The sequence below is a fragment of the Meleagris gallopavo genome, chromosome 11 (assembly GCF_000146605.3).
Source record: "Meleagris gallopavo isolate NT-WF06-2002-E0010 breed Aviagen turkey brand Nicholas breeding stock chromosome 11, Turkey_5.1, whole genome shotgun sequence".
Taxonomy (NCBI): domain Eukaryota; kingdom Metazoa; phylum Chordata; class Aves; order Galliformes; family Phasianidae; genus Meleagris; species Meleagris gallopavo.
The window spans coordinates 16,853,671-16,868,714 of NC_015021.2; the positions used below are offsets into that span (position 1 = coordinate 16,853,671).

General features: G+C 35.1%; 1 protein-coding gene and 1 long non-coding RNA gene across 4 annotated transcripts in view; one reads left to right on the top strand and one right to left on the bottom strand.

Annotated features, from left to right (window-relative positions):
• Positions 1-15,044, bottom strand: part of LOC116217059 — a 76,945-nt gene that overhangs the window by 52,617 nt on the left and 9,284 nt on the right. The gene's annotated exons all lie outside the window — the stretch shown is intronic.
• The window catches only part of PEX5L (peroxisomal biogenesis factor 5 like), a 40,824-nt gene that overhangs the window by 15,197 nt on the left and 10,583 nt on the right, over positions 1-15,044 (top strand). For 2 of the 3 annotated variants that reach the window (XM_031555179.1, XM_031555178.1), the window contains 5 exons: positions 2,864-2,975; positions 5,643-5,852; positions 6,973-7,102; positions 7,518-7,614; positions 13,260-13,355. In XM_031555179.1, the coding sequence (XP_031411039.1) occupies positions 2,864-2,975; positions 5,643-5,852; positions 6,973-7,102; positions 7,518-7,614; positions 13,260-13,355 (645 nt within the window). The remainder of the gene's footprint in view (positions 1-2,863; positions 2,976-5,642; positions 5,853-6,972; positions 7,103-7,517; positions 7,615-13,259; positions 13,356-15,044) is intronic. The other variant, XM_031555180.1, reaches the window with a different exon arrangement.

Genomic DNA, 15,044 nt, shown 5'->3' on the forward strand with positions numbered 1-15,044 from the left:
GTGTGTGTGTGTGTGCGTGTATATATATATATATATCCTTTATGTATACAGGAAGAATAATTGTGTTCCTACACAGTCCTCATTTTGTTAGGCTAAACCAGTCAGCTGCTTTTAGTCTCTCTGTAAAATGCTTTCTTTATCCATCTGATAATCTGTGTGGCCCATCTCTGATGAATTTAGTGTACATATTCATGTAGCGAGAGAATCAGAGAACCAATTTTTTTCAGATTAAATAAAAAGGCTGCAAATACATCACAAAGAAGACACAACTTTGTGAAAATTAAATCTCGGCGTCTGCTGGCGAAGCTGATTATGAAAAAGTGGATGTCACCCTAAATCCTTCTATTTGATGGAAAAATTTTATCAAGGGACTTTGAACAATAATTCTGGTACCTCACTAATGAGGTCCTGTGGCTGAGCTGGTCTTTTTTATAAAAACAACATAATAAAGAAATGTGCTAACCAGCTTTCAAAAAGGAAAAAAAAAAAAAAATGATAGACATATGCTATTTCACACATCAGTCAAAACCATAAGAACCTGAGATTGGTTTTATTTTATTCACCTTCTCCTTCATGATTGTGATTCTCAGAATTAACTGCTGCTCTTCCCACAGTTTATTCTCTGCCAGCAGGTTTGGGCAATGAATTGCCTCTGCAGTTGGACTTCAGAGTTTCACTAGTGTTGCCAGTGAGTGATCCTGGCTGTCTTGGTTCTCATACTCCTTATTTATTTCTTCCTTTCCTCATTCTTTCCTACTGAAGAAAATTTCCATGGAACTTAATGGGAAAGATAAGCATCTAAATTGTACATGATGATGTGCCCTACTGATATACCTGTACCTATATGGAAAGAGTACTTCATATGAAGTTTTTACATTTACAGTTATTACTACTAGTATACTGTCACTCTTCTGTAATCCTTCCTGTCCCCCTCCAAGCAATGTCAGACTTTTCTTTAAGTTGGTAGCTTATCACAAAATAAAGACATGAATGATTCAGATGCTTTGACAATCTTTCTGCTGGACATTACGCTCACCAGAATATGCAATTTACTGCAAAAGTGCAACAGTTGTACTCATGCTACTTCCTAGAATGAAAATATAGAATTATTTGAGCAAATTTTACTTATATGTAGAGTTGATCATAAACCTTTAAAATACTGAAACTAGTTTGGTCAAGTATTACCTAGGCATCCACTCTTGTTTTTTCCACCAATAGATCACCAAAGCACAGACAGAAAAATGCACCTACAGAGATGTCCTAAGTCATCTTAAGTCTTAAATATGATTAGTAGGTAAATGTATACAGCTAGAGATAACATGGACAAAGTAGAGCAACCTTTAATGGAAATCAAAGTTTTTCAGCTGGTATAAAAGCAATTTCCAATCATGCTCGAGATTTACCAAATTAAGCAAATAACGTCTGAGACGGCAACGTGAGTGCTCAATACAGATAGTTATAAAACAACTGATTAATTCCCCTTATAAGGTGCAGCTGCAGTTTCAGTCTAGCATGCAGAAGTAGAGTTTGAGGCAGTTCCACTGCCAGATTTCTTAACTAAGTGCCCACATTTCCACATTCTGCTACACCCAGTTGGGCAAGCAATCATTTATCTGTCTTCCATGTAAGTCATATAAATTGATATTTCAGTACAAAATCATAAGATTCCCAGCAAATAAATGAGTGGACAGATTATGCAGCCAGCCAGCTTTAGGTACCAGCTTAAATGTTTGATCTATCAAAATTATGGACTTTTTATTTCAAAAGTCCTAGTATTTCCTTGCAACATTGGAATATAAAAATCAAGTAACTAATGGCAGTGAACCTAAGCTGTTTTGCTATAGTAACTTTAGTGGCAATACTATTACTATGGTAGCTAAATACTAGTAATTAATAAACACTGAATGAGAATAAAGGAATGCCTTTTTCTGCCAGTTTTTCACCATATTAGCATCCTCAATTCAAAAGTTCAAATACGCATAAGAGAACAGTTGGATAACTCAACAGCATAAAGAGGAAAAACAGAAAGGAGTGGAGGAGAGAGGATTACAGTAAGGCTGAAAGAGCTCCAGATGAAAGTAACAGACACAGAGAAAATGAATTCATATTATTAAGATGAAATCAATGCAGGGCACACCATCAGTTGTCCGTCCAGCTCACCATTGGGCTTGATCTTTCAGAGCATGACAGTAGAGAGGAGATTTTTATTTATGAGACCATTCTGCTTATCTTTTAAAATACTTAATACATGAAAAGCCTGTCATATGGAGATTTATGTAGTAGAAAACCAATGCACAACTACAATTACAATAAAAAAAGGGAAAACTACTCATAAATACAAACTGTATTATGAGTCTCCATATAGTCAAAACTCATGCAGGAAGTTCATAAACTCACCAGAGACCATCCACTGTCATTCATATGTCCTTGTATTGCAGAGAAGTGTTTTCTGTCTCAGCAACTTACTGTTTAATGGGCTAATGCATATTTTCTGGATGGAATGGTGGTGTGGAAGTTCTGTAGGGAGGCATGCTAAAAAAAGAATGCTTCCAAATATTAAAGTCTCCTGGTCATTTTAGTCTCCTGGTGATAGAGAAGGCCAACTTCACTGATTGGTTTGAAGGAAAGTTACACACCTTGAATGCTTTAGCCTTATAAGCAAGAGTATGCAATAATTCCCATGGAGTATAATAAAACTGCAATATAACTTTTTTAATTTTGGAGCTATTTGTGCATCTCCTAATTTCAATCTCTTACTCACTAACAATCCAAAATATAGCAAGATATTGTAGAAAAATGTTTCATTTCTTTAACCGTGCAACCCAACAAAACACTTTGTGACCCTGAGTTTTTTTGTTGCTAGCTAGTGAACGAGCAACAAGAAAGCAGACCCCTTCTGAGTCCCTCCATTGATGACTTTCTCTGTGAAACTAAACCAGAAGCTGTTGCAAGGCCTGTAACTTCAAATACTGCAGGTAAACAAATTTCTGTTCTATCCCTGAATAGAGATTAAAAATTTGTTTTAATTACTGTGCATTTTGTCAAGTGATTGCAATAAGTCACTTAAAAAGATTTGTTACCATTTGCACAAAATTATATACTGATTATAATTGATCAATCTATTATTCGAAAAAACATTGATCATTAATTTTGAGGTCAAATCTGGTGTGATCCAAGTCACATTTACTCCAGCAGATCTCTGAGTTAGAATTAAAGGCAACTTGAACTGGAAGTGTAATTCTACTCAACAAATCCTCAAACTTTGTTTTTGCAAAAATTTAACCTACAGGTAAGCCACATTTAATTTAGTTTTATCCAAACCCATTCTTTGGAAATATGTGCTTTAACCAAAACTTGGATGGGATGTCTGAGAAAAGGGGAAGAGATAGCAAAACAGCTTATCCAGGCTAAGTTTGGAAACTTCAGTAATGAAAGGTTTTAACAAATTTCTTTTCTGCTTTGTGTTGTGCTGAGATAGTAAAGCAGATAATACAGAGTGAATCCTGAAAGACATGTGAACTAAGAGAAATGTAGCGCCCTGCAGAAGTGCTTTTAGAAGTTGGTCATCTTCTATTCAAAGCATTTGAGCTGACGGACTGATCGCATAAAAATCAATAGAATTACTATGTTCTATTGCTATCTTATACAATGACTTGCCTTGTTAGAAGCAATTTAATTAAAATCTATATACGTGCAAATTATTAAAATGTCTAAATGACTAATTAACAGTGATTATCCTTACATCTAATTATATTATTATGTGTCTAAAGCAATATATGAGTTCTAATAACAAAATTGGAACACAGAACCGAATGAACACTTGTAAATATTATTTCCTTTTAGGTAGCTAAAGATATTACAGAAGTGAATATAAATGTTTCAGGTTGTTTAAGACTCTTGTTTGTTGTAAAACGAAATAGCCCATTTCTGCATCAAGTCCTCTATCTGCCCTGAGTATCAGATGTACTTAAGAACAAAATCAAAGTTTTTTATTCTGTGAAGACTGATGAAATTTGGTAATTTCCTAAGAACGTGGATAAAGCACTACAAGAGACAGTGCTAATTCCTGTGCCAAAAACACTTCCCCTGTAAACTGATAATGAAGAAGTATTCCTGTTCTTTACATGCTGAAGAATTTCAACTGTTACTCTTCAAATAACTCATAAATGAAAAACTCGGACTGAAGACTGGCTTACATACAGATACAGTCTTCACAAGCTAAAGCAATATATTTTATAATTATATGCAATATTTATCCTGAAAAGGACACACAGCAATGACAGTAGATACAGTTAATAACCACAAACTTACTCTTTTTCGACAAGAGAAGTTGGCCAAATTTCAGGCAACAGAGATTGTTTCCAGGAGGAAAAGATTACATTACAGTCTTCTGTGCAATAGCCTTCTTTCAGTACTGCAAAACCCTTAACTTCAGAATCTCAGATCCTTTGCTAGTTATGATTCAGATCCACAGCTCTCTTTTTGTTAGGATCATACTATCCGTGCTAGAGCTAGCTAGCTCTGTTTGCAGCTTTTCTAGCACAACTTCTTCTTTCTCAACTTTCATATGTATTCTGCATCTCTAATAGATATAGCCTTTGGAAAATAGTGGCATCTATTGGTTTCTGCCAAACACATGGATGAATCAAACATAGCTCTTGTTTTCTCTGGTTCCTTTCCTATCTTAAAAAGATTCATTAATATCACAAACATTTGCTTTGTCCAGCAATATATTCAAATATTTGTGATAGAATCTGATTGCAATTCCTTTAAATGACACAAAACACACTTTCTACTATGATTTTTTGAAGAATCTAAAAGAAGACAGACTCACTAACTAACTCAGTGAACTAACATGAACTTGCCTCTCTAGTTTTTAAGTTTTGTCCAGAAACACTGAGAGTGCAAGTTTAGATCATTTTTAACCTTACAGAATCAAATAATCATAAAATCATTTGGGTTGGAAAAGACTTTCAAGATCACCGAGTCCAACCATCAACATTACCTACTGAGTTCCATTACCAAAACATATCTTTAGTGCCACAAATCAATGGCTGAATTCATCATGCATAGTTCTGAGAAACTAAGGTGAGTTGCCTTCCAGAACAAGAAAGATGGGTTCAGTTTTTTTTCTCAGAAATATGTTATTTTAAATATTTGTTTAATGAAAATAATTCAGCATCTCTGAAAAGGAAATCTCTCTCAATTAAATGTTAGAGAAAATTGTCCACTTGTCCACTCTTCCGTTTTTTTCTTACTGGCATGTGACACAACAATAGTGCACTAAGCAACTTTTATCAGTACATGGTAAGTCGAAGCATTAAACTAAATCTAATCTAAATGTTCCACTGTACAAGAAATCTTCAAAACACAAGGAAATGTGGACTTAGGCTACAATCTTAAGGCTCTCAGATTGAAAGCCTTTCTTGCAAATCAGTTTTTTTTTAAACTTCACCCAGATAAGCACCTGAAATCACTAGTTATATTTGAATTTGCTAGTTGACAGCCTTAGCCTGGAAAGATACATCTACTGTAGTCTAAGACATTAAATCATGTTCCAACTAAGGAAAAACAACAACAACAAAACAAATGCGAGCTATTTGAATTAAAACAACACTGAATTCTAACATTTTGTCTCTAAGTATTATCAACAGGTCTGGATCTCTTGGATCTTAGTGAACCTGCCTTACAAACCCAAAACAAAGCAAAGAAATCAGAGAATCCATCAAGAGGTGAAGGCTTAAAAACTTCAGCCCACAGAAAGAAGACAGACAATTCTGACCTTATCAGTGTGGATGCTGAACAGAAAGTTCAGACTGTCAGAGTTTCAGACAAGTCTTCACTAGATTTAGGTAAGAGTGTAGCTATTATATCAGTATTACATAGCCTTGCTTAGCACAAGTTTCACCTTGTTTCTAGCACAAAATAGTGAGCAAGATGAGACTTTTTGTTGCACTGCACTTTAACAGAGAGTGTACACTTAACTTTGTATAAACATTTTGCCCTTTTTGATACACCTATAAAGCTGTCAGTAAATTCGCAAATCAAGATCTGAGTTTCCAAAAAAGAATTTAGTCAGGATCAGTAAAAGGCAGAGAAATGCAGAGGGATATCATGAGAAAAGAACCCACATTAGAGACAGGCTACACTGAGTGTCCTTTTCAGAACTGCAAGTGCTACAAATAATTACACAATCTTTTTTTAATACTGTTTCATCATTCATACTAAAGAAAAAAGTTCCATTCTTGATAAAAGAGTTATACGTTTGGACAAAAAACCCAAACACAACTCAGTATCCTGCCAAGCATGATCCATTGATGAGCTCTGGAAAAGGTGAACTTAATTTTGTTCCATACAAACTAAATTACTTGCATTGCAATTTAGAAATTTGCAAGGTAAATGTAATTTATACCAAGGTAGGAAATTTTCCAGTCACCAGCACAGAAATTCTTTTACAGAACTTTGTCTTCATCAGGAGTTAAACATCTCATTTTTGCAAACATACGACTGAATCCTATTGGTTGCCTGCACAGTTACTTGTAAATGGTAGTCACTAGAAGAAGTTCTATTTCTACAATCTGAATACAATACAAACACATTAAATATTTCTAACTAAAATTTAATCAGATCTGACACACAAATCACTGATTTTATGTCAATATTTCCACTGACATTCTGACTGTGAATGCTCTAACACCACACCAGACCCTCTGAAGAAAACAATTCCACCTCAGCTGAAACTAAGACACAGCCTTAAAAATCATTATTTAGTAAATGCAGCAAATTCCAAATATTTTTTGAGAATATTTGTGAGAGAGGTGCACAGCATTTGTGTACACTGGACCTTAATTAAAATAATACTTGGTGGCACAGCTTCGCAATTTCTTCTGACCATTTACTTAACAGAGGATAATAAATTTAAGAAACAGCAGTTTCTTTAAAAGATTCATATCTTCTTTTCTTATCTTTCAGTTGATATTCAGACACAGATTGAGAAATGGGATGATGTCAATTTTCCTGGAGACAGGAGCTGCAAGGTTCATCCTTCTGCAGAACGAACATCATCATCATCATCTAGAGCTCAATCAAAAGAGCTTTTATGGTACAAATTTTGCTTTCATTCATTTTCTAATAAGAATTGAAGTCTTGTAAAGTAGTGGTTAATTGTTAGACAAAGACTGCAGTTGCAGTCTTGTGTCATTACCAAACTTCATTTTGCTTTACTATGAAGTGATAGAGACATCATCTCCACTGCACTATACAAGGTTCATGCCCATATATGCTCAGTGCTTTACTGGTAAATTAGGTCTGATTCTATTGCATTAACTATTGTCTGCATGGGACTGAACAGCTGAATAGCAGGAACGCTCTAGAGGCTCCAGGCACTTTTGATATCTCCGAGTTCAACAACTCAGTTAAAAGAAATAAACTAACAGGCCAGCATGGGCTCTTAGCCTGAAATACAGACGGCAGTGTATTAGCATACAGTGATAAGTCTGTAAATGTGTTATTTCTAGGTCCACTGAAAATAGATCACAGTCTGAGCTGACTAATGTCAAGAGCGCTTTCGACACTGATTCAACATCAGAACTAGAAGTAGCACCTGCAATACAGGTAAGAGAGATTTGGTAGATTTAGTAACATTGAAGAGGCAAGTAGGAATTGTCCCACTGGCTAACTACTCACATGCTGGAAGAAATATTTAAGGGATATGTTCAGGATCATCAGTTAAAATCTTTATACAGCTGAATCTTCACACAGCTTCCAAATTAATGTTACAAAACCAGCCTATTTCATCATCTCAAACATTCAGTTTAATACTGCAAGGAACTGTGACCTTCCTGTCCAAAAGGCCTCAAACTACAATTTACAGCAGTATCTTCTTTCTCTTCTTCCAGTTCTGAAATTTGAACTTGTAATTGTTGCTTATCCCTGAAACATAACTTTTGATAACTTTTCTGATTCTGTTGGTGAATCAGAAATACACAAAATTGAGAAATGATAAGCAATACATGAGGCCAACATTGTTTAGTAGTTTACCTCCATGAGTGGGGGAGCGAGGTTTTCAAAGAACTTTTTCCTGCTGGAAAATGAACTCCAACACAGAGGACTCCGGGCTGCAGGTTTGTAGATTTGCCCAGTTCCACTATCATAGGGTAACCCTGAACAGGACTTTGTAGAAATTATTGAAAGTTGTATGGTATTAAGTATGTATGTATGCACAAATATGTACAAAAATACCTTTATATATGCATTCATTTAGTTCACATTGCATATTCATCTTCTTTCCTGCATTTTATTTCTTAACCAAAAGTTTTCAAATTCAGCTAACGCTACTGACAGGGGAGAGAGAGTTGTTCAGCAGATTCACTTCTAGTTAAAAACAATTTTTCTTCTTGCACAGCTATTTTTATGCCTGCACTTGAAAAGCTTTCTGTCAGGCAGAAAATCTAGAAATTAATGAAAGTTAATGGCCCCATTTGAAAAAGAAAAAATGAGATACCAAATTGCCAAATGCCATTCCTGAGATCATGCACTACTTTTTGCAGAAAGAGACTCATTTCTCTGTTGTTATTAGAGAAAAAGTCGTCTTTCCCTCCCTGCCATTTTTACATTGCAAACAGGATTTTTACCCCTTGGAAAGCCTAACATTAATTCCAATGCATAATGTCTTCTTTCTGTACAACATGTATACACTTTAATGGAATAGATCTGTTGCATAATATCATCCTTAGACAACATGTTTTCACAAGCTTTGTCCTTCTTATCTTTAAGAGCCCCAAAACACTTTTTCTTCAGTCTAATAGTACATATTATAATAATAATTAGTAATAATTATGTTTAAACTTAGATGTGTGTAAATGAAGTAGATGGTTACAGAATCTAAGTGCTGCTGCTCTCTGGAAAGGCAATTGCAAATTTAGTATATAAAATCTCTAATTTATATGTCTATTTCCTGTTTATCTTCCACTAGAATAACTGCAAGAGCAAAAATTAGCATTTATCACTTGGTTTAGATTCAATCATCTGCATCTCCGTAGTATTTTGTAAAACGAACAGTATTTAAAAATTAAAAACGTGTTAAGTTGAACCAGCCAACTTGAAGGACAGGCAGAATATAAAATTCCTATCTGATGAGTTAGCATATTTTTCATGTTTTGTTTTGCTTTATCATAAGCTGTTTTTTTTTTTCAAACTCGCAATCCCCTCAAGTCATGAAATGCTGACCTAGTAATTAATAATGCAAATAAGTGATCTGAAGTTCTTATTTTGGCTAGTTTACACAGAAATTTAGTATTTTCATTCACTGCCTGCTCTATCCTGCTTATATTTGGACTGCCAAAGTTGTCAGTTCCCAAAAACCAGGCTCATCTGTCTTGATAGAGTTCTTAATCTGTTTGTAAAAGAAATCACATTAGCGCTTTTGTCAAAGCATATGTTTTCCATACTTTGTCCTCCATAGATCTTGTCTATCTCTATTCAAAGGGTAGTCTTTGCATATGCAACAGACTCTGCCTTACCCTAAAGATTTCATCCTGTCAAACTTGCTGCAGTTAGCTATCAGCAGTTTCTCAGCTAATCATCATCATCACTCATCTTTGACATGTTAGATTTAGTTCCTCCAAGTGAAATACTAAGCAACTAGGTTACATTTTCTCATTAAAATTATACAATCTTCTTAACAAAATCCTATGTTTACCAGCACTTACGTCACACAAAATCACAAAGGCAAGCTCTGAATTAATAAGGAAGAAATGTGTTTGAAGGTTGGACAGGGCAACAGCATGGTAGCTGTCACTGGATGTGGCCAACTTCCTTCTTAGTATTCTGTTCACAACATACGTTCCCTACTAATTCTTAAACTGCATCAGACTAAGTATCTTTTTTCTTTCTTTTATCTGCCATAACGAAAAGTTCCTTGTTATGGTTTTACTGGTGAAAGATATCCTACAGTGATGGGGGTTTCTGAAAGTTTGTTTTCTCTTTGACGATTCCACAAATCAAAGGGAGACAGTAAGTTCAAACATATATGCATGAAGTCTGCTTATGTTTTAACTCTCAAAATATGATTTAAATCTCGGTCCTCTCTAGATATGTTAGACGTTGTATTGCTCATTCAGAATGCATACACAAAAAACCCTGACATACTAAAAACTACACCTAATTCTACTACTTCAACATTCTTAGACTAAGATGTATCCCAAAGACTGCAGAGCATTAGAAATCTGCAGCTTTGGCAGCATATTTAGAATGCATAATTTATTCCCCATTTCTTCCAAATGGCTATGATAAGACTAATGAATGGCCTGGCTCTTTTTGGATGTGCCAGTTACTCTAACAAAACTAAGTTACAAGGGACAGATTAATCTCATTATCTGAAGACCTGCTCAAAATTTAAGACTATAATTTAAGCCTCTCACCAACAGTTAAGGTCCAACAGCACATAAGCAGACTACAAACGCAGGAAGGTGTGCACAAATGTACTTGAATGGAAGATTTTGCCCCTGAAGACAGCAGCCAATGATCAACTACAGTACCTCCGCTGTAGAGCGGTGAGCATATCAAACCACAGTGTATGCAGACTGTCCATGCCTCAGACGTACCCATTCCACCTTGACCCATAATACACATTGGGCTCCCCTTAGGGATGTGGCTGCAGAGTCCTAGTCCATCACCAGCTGGAGATGTGAAGTTCTCCAGTGCTGGCACTCCATTTCCATCCCTTCTCCTTCTGCACTAGTGAAAGGCAGCATGCTTGCTACATACGGGTTTTTTCATTTCTGGATTATGGCAAATCAAAATACGACTGCATTGTCTATATGCAAATGCAGCTTACGTGGGTTTTTCTACTTCTGTCCCCTCTGACTGAGAGCAGCTGTGCATTTTATGGAGAAGGTGTATCCTGTGTGGATTATGCGAGGAGAATGTGTATGCTGACACATGGCAGAGAAAGGAATTTCTGTGCTTCTTTCTTATCCTCTTCCCCTCATCCCTCTATTGCTTTACTAAGCTCACTCTCCCCTTCTACACTACTAATCAGTCTAAGCATCATGATTTATGGTACTGTCTTTGACCTAAGGAAATTACAGTCACTGGAAAGAAAGGATTCTAAAGCTGATGCAGTCAAACATCTTGCAAGAGTCAACTCTTAAATAATGAAAAGGAGAGGAACATAATTAATGTCTATCAACAGAATTTTGTGTCAAAAGCAGATTTCATTCTCTGATCACATTACAGATTGGGATGATAAATGTTGCTCTGTGATACTCAACGAGATGTTTAACTCAGCATACAATATTCTGATTAAAAAATTAGTAACTTAAACAGATTAAAACTGGCTAAATTTAGGTTCTCAAGTTTTTTAGTAGGAACGGTAGAGTTCCTACTAAGTAAGGTAGAGTTCCTACCTATCATAAGGTAGAGTTCTTTGGTGACTGCAAAGAGAAATCGTTTCTTCAATATTATTGATCTGAAAATAAATATGCAAGCCACTGGTAAAACCTATAAATAATGCAAGAATGGAATGGAGAAAACATAAGCAAGACAGTCATGAAAATGAGCTGGTGACCAAGATACCTACATAACTAAGAATTCCAACACAACCACTTGAAAAATCATGTTTCTGAGTGACAATGCAGGCTCTATAACACTACACTGGAAGGCAATTCTGAAGAGGATCTATGTCTGAGTGTATAGGGATGTCAATGAGTGCTCCCTGTGCAGTATGGTGACAAGAAAAGCATAGAGAAAAAGGCATTATTTCTGGAAACAGGAGGTCTTTTGCTCACTTTAAAAAGAAACAGCAATACAGGTATTGGACTGTAGCATTCACTTTTGTTATCTGTATGGCTATGCATTTAAGCTATAACCAATTAATGAGGGAAAGTAAAAGAAACCAAAAAAAGGTTAAAATCTGAAGAAAAAAAAAGACCTCATAATGAGCTAAGATCTTAATCTCTTTATATCTTTTAAAAGACAATTAAAACCTAATTAAAGTAATGGGTATCTTTCCACAGAGAAAATAAGGAGTACTAGACATGCTTTAAACTACTGAAGAAAAGCTAAGAAGTAACAGCTGTAAAACTGAAATTAAAAGGAGTAAGAGAAACAAGGAGGTCAATTAAATTTCCGAACAGTGATAAGATTAAGGTCTCCTGATAACTTTAAATTAAATCCAAGCACCTTCCTCAAAGACATGTAATCCAGACAACCTCCATTTATTCTCTGTAGAACATCAGATTCATCTTATGGGTGTGAAATGCTGTCATATGATATAGAAACAGACTGTTTGAAACAGTTACATCTTCTGTCTGAAGTTCTATTTATTGTTAAAATGCATAGGAACAAAACAGAAATTTTAGGGCTAGACTGACACAGGTATGTCATCCTTTTATTTAAAAAGACATGAGCATACACAGAAAGATAAACATCATATGAACATATAAGAATGTACTGCGTGTTTCATTCCAGCAATGCACGTTTCAACACTTGCAGACACAGCCCCGTGTGTCTGAAATGAGCAAAATCAGTTTTTTTCCAGCAACACGGCTTATTGCAAATAAATACTGTAAGTATAGTAATCAGTAATATCATCATGTAAATTAATGCACTTAGGATCATGGTGAGGCAAACGGCTCATATGTATAACCTCTAACAAACACAAGGGAAGAGATTAGCACTCAGAGCTCTCTTTTGCAAGATTAAGCCACTTCGTTGTTTTCTAAGTTATCACTGAATACTGCTTGTTTTTGTACTGTCCCTTATATGGAAAAACAATGAATAAAATATTTTTAATAAAGAAATAGGGGGGAAATGGTTATATACTTCCAATAGGATTGACAGATATTATGGTGCAGAATAAAGCACTACTGATTGTAAATTAGATTTATCCCTCCAGTTAAAGTCATAGCAAACCTGGCTCTCTAATGAGTGGAAAGCATTGCCACAGTCGTAATATAGGAGTAGGAATAATTAAGATAAAAGTCTTAACAAAATAGCCATCTATTCTCCTGTTAGCCCAACTCTTCCACTGTCTTTTCTTGGCTCTCTTTTGTCTTTAAAGCATCCTGAAGAATAAGAAAACTCTAGGAAAGACAAGTTATTCTGCTTCTACAGCACAGGAGAATTATTGCAAGAACACAGCTAGTTTTGCCCAAGAAAAAGGACATTCTGTGCTCCAAGCGGTTAAGGACATAACTCAGAAACGTGGCAGAGTATGTCATCCCATTCTGATTCTTTTATTTATTTTTTTTTTTTAGGTGCGATCAACTAAGGAGCAGCGTTGGGGAGGGCCTCTTCTCTCAAGAAATCACTCATTGGAAGAGGAATTTGAAAGAGCTAAGGCAGCTGTGGAGGTATTACTTCATTTACTCTTTTCCTCTTCAGCTAATGCTCTACAGATTTCATATTCATTTTGCCTCACAAATAGAGAAGAAAGTTTGTACTACATTTTTCAAAGCAGAGAAAAGATACCGTTCCTGTAGTTACTCATTTAAGATACCAGTTTCTCTCTTAACAAAATATAAAATAATAGTTATAAATGGAGATGATGAGAATGAATTTTTCAGAATTGATTTTGTCTTACTATAGCAAGTGGGTCAAGAAAATCCCCCATAAATGTAAGTACTTCCAAACTGAAGTTATAAGAGTGAAAAATATTTTTACCCCAGTAACTGAATGTGTGCAGTCACTCAGACACAAACCAATTCTCCACACTGAAATTCCAATTAAACATCATTGATAAAGAGAATGATTACTTGCTGTAATGGGAGAATAACTGCACACACAGAAGTAACCAATGAATTTTTATCATCAGTGACAGAATGTTAAGTACTGAAGCACTTCCTTTTCCTGATAAACATAGTTTGAAAAGGTACAGGTATTCAGAAAAATACCACCATAGGTTCTCAATGCACATAAAAAAATTGTCTACATTTACAAAGTTAAAATGAATAGAGCAAAGTTAGCTGCTTTATAAACCATGCACTTAAGCTATATACTGAACACTGAATGCCACACACATTTGTTTGTGGCAGGAAAGGAGAGACTTGCTTTCAGATTACCACTGCTTAAAACTTTCCAGTTTTTCCTACTTATGCTGCAGTGTGATCTTTAAGGTGGGACATGTACAGAAATCTGAGACTGAGACACAGGGAATTGGTGATTAACATCTCTGCATTGCAGTTAGTTGTTAAGCAAATGGTGTCAGTACTCTTCTAATTGCCAGAAATCACATGTAATGGTGGAAACCAGACTTTAAGTAGAAAAAAAAAAAAAGTGTTTTGAGGCTAATAAAAGATTATAAAACATTACTGAATACTTTTTAGAGTAAAATAAGGAGGAGAATGTATTGTATAAAAAAAACCCTGCACGTTAAAAGGTTATTCTAAGGCACCAAAAATTATTAAAATGCTTTAACATAGTCTTGAAAACAGCTATTTAAAATAATCTAATTAAATGTTTCTCTAACTATGTAACTGGCAGTCTAAGCAATTCTTTATACTTAAAATAGAAACTTGGACCAGGTAGTTAAAATAAAAAGGAGAAGATTCTTCAAGACCTTACAGCTATTTTCATTTGCATATGAAAAGAGATGAATTTTTTGTAGCAAAAACGAAGTGGTAAGAAATCCAAGGTGACTGAAATAAATTGCAGGCCATCTCAGAAACATTAGTGCTTACTCAAGAAGAAAACAGATATGGTGTTCAAAAAATTCCTCTTTTAGGCTTTCTGTAATACTCTTCAATTGGGAAAGCTCCAAGTGGTAAGATTAGCCAGAAAACAGATCAAGAAAAGGAAGTAAATCTCAGGTTCCTTGTGGTTTGCTTCAAAAATAATTAATTAACAATTCAGTAAATGAAGACATCAAACTTTATCCTCCACCCAATTTTCACTTTAGAGCTTTGGGAATGGCTTTGAGATGTCAAATTTTGAGATAAATGAAAATCTGCAAGGCAATTCTTTCTTAAGTACATTTAAAGATATATCTATGTCATTGGGGATTCTTTAAGTAATAAAGACATAAGTAAATTAGGGTTTGGGCT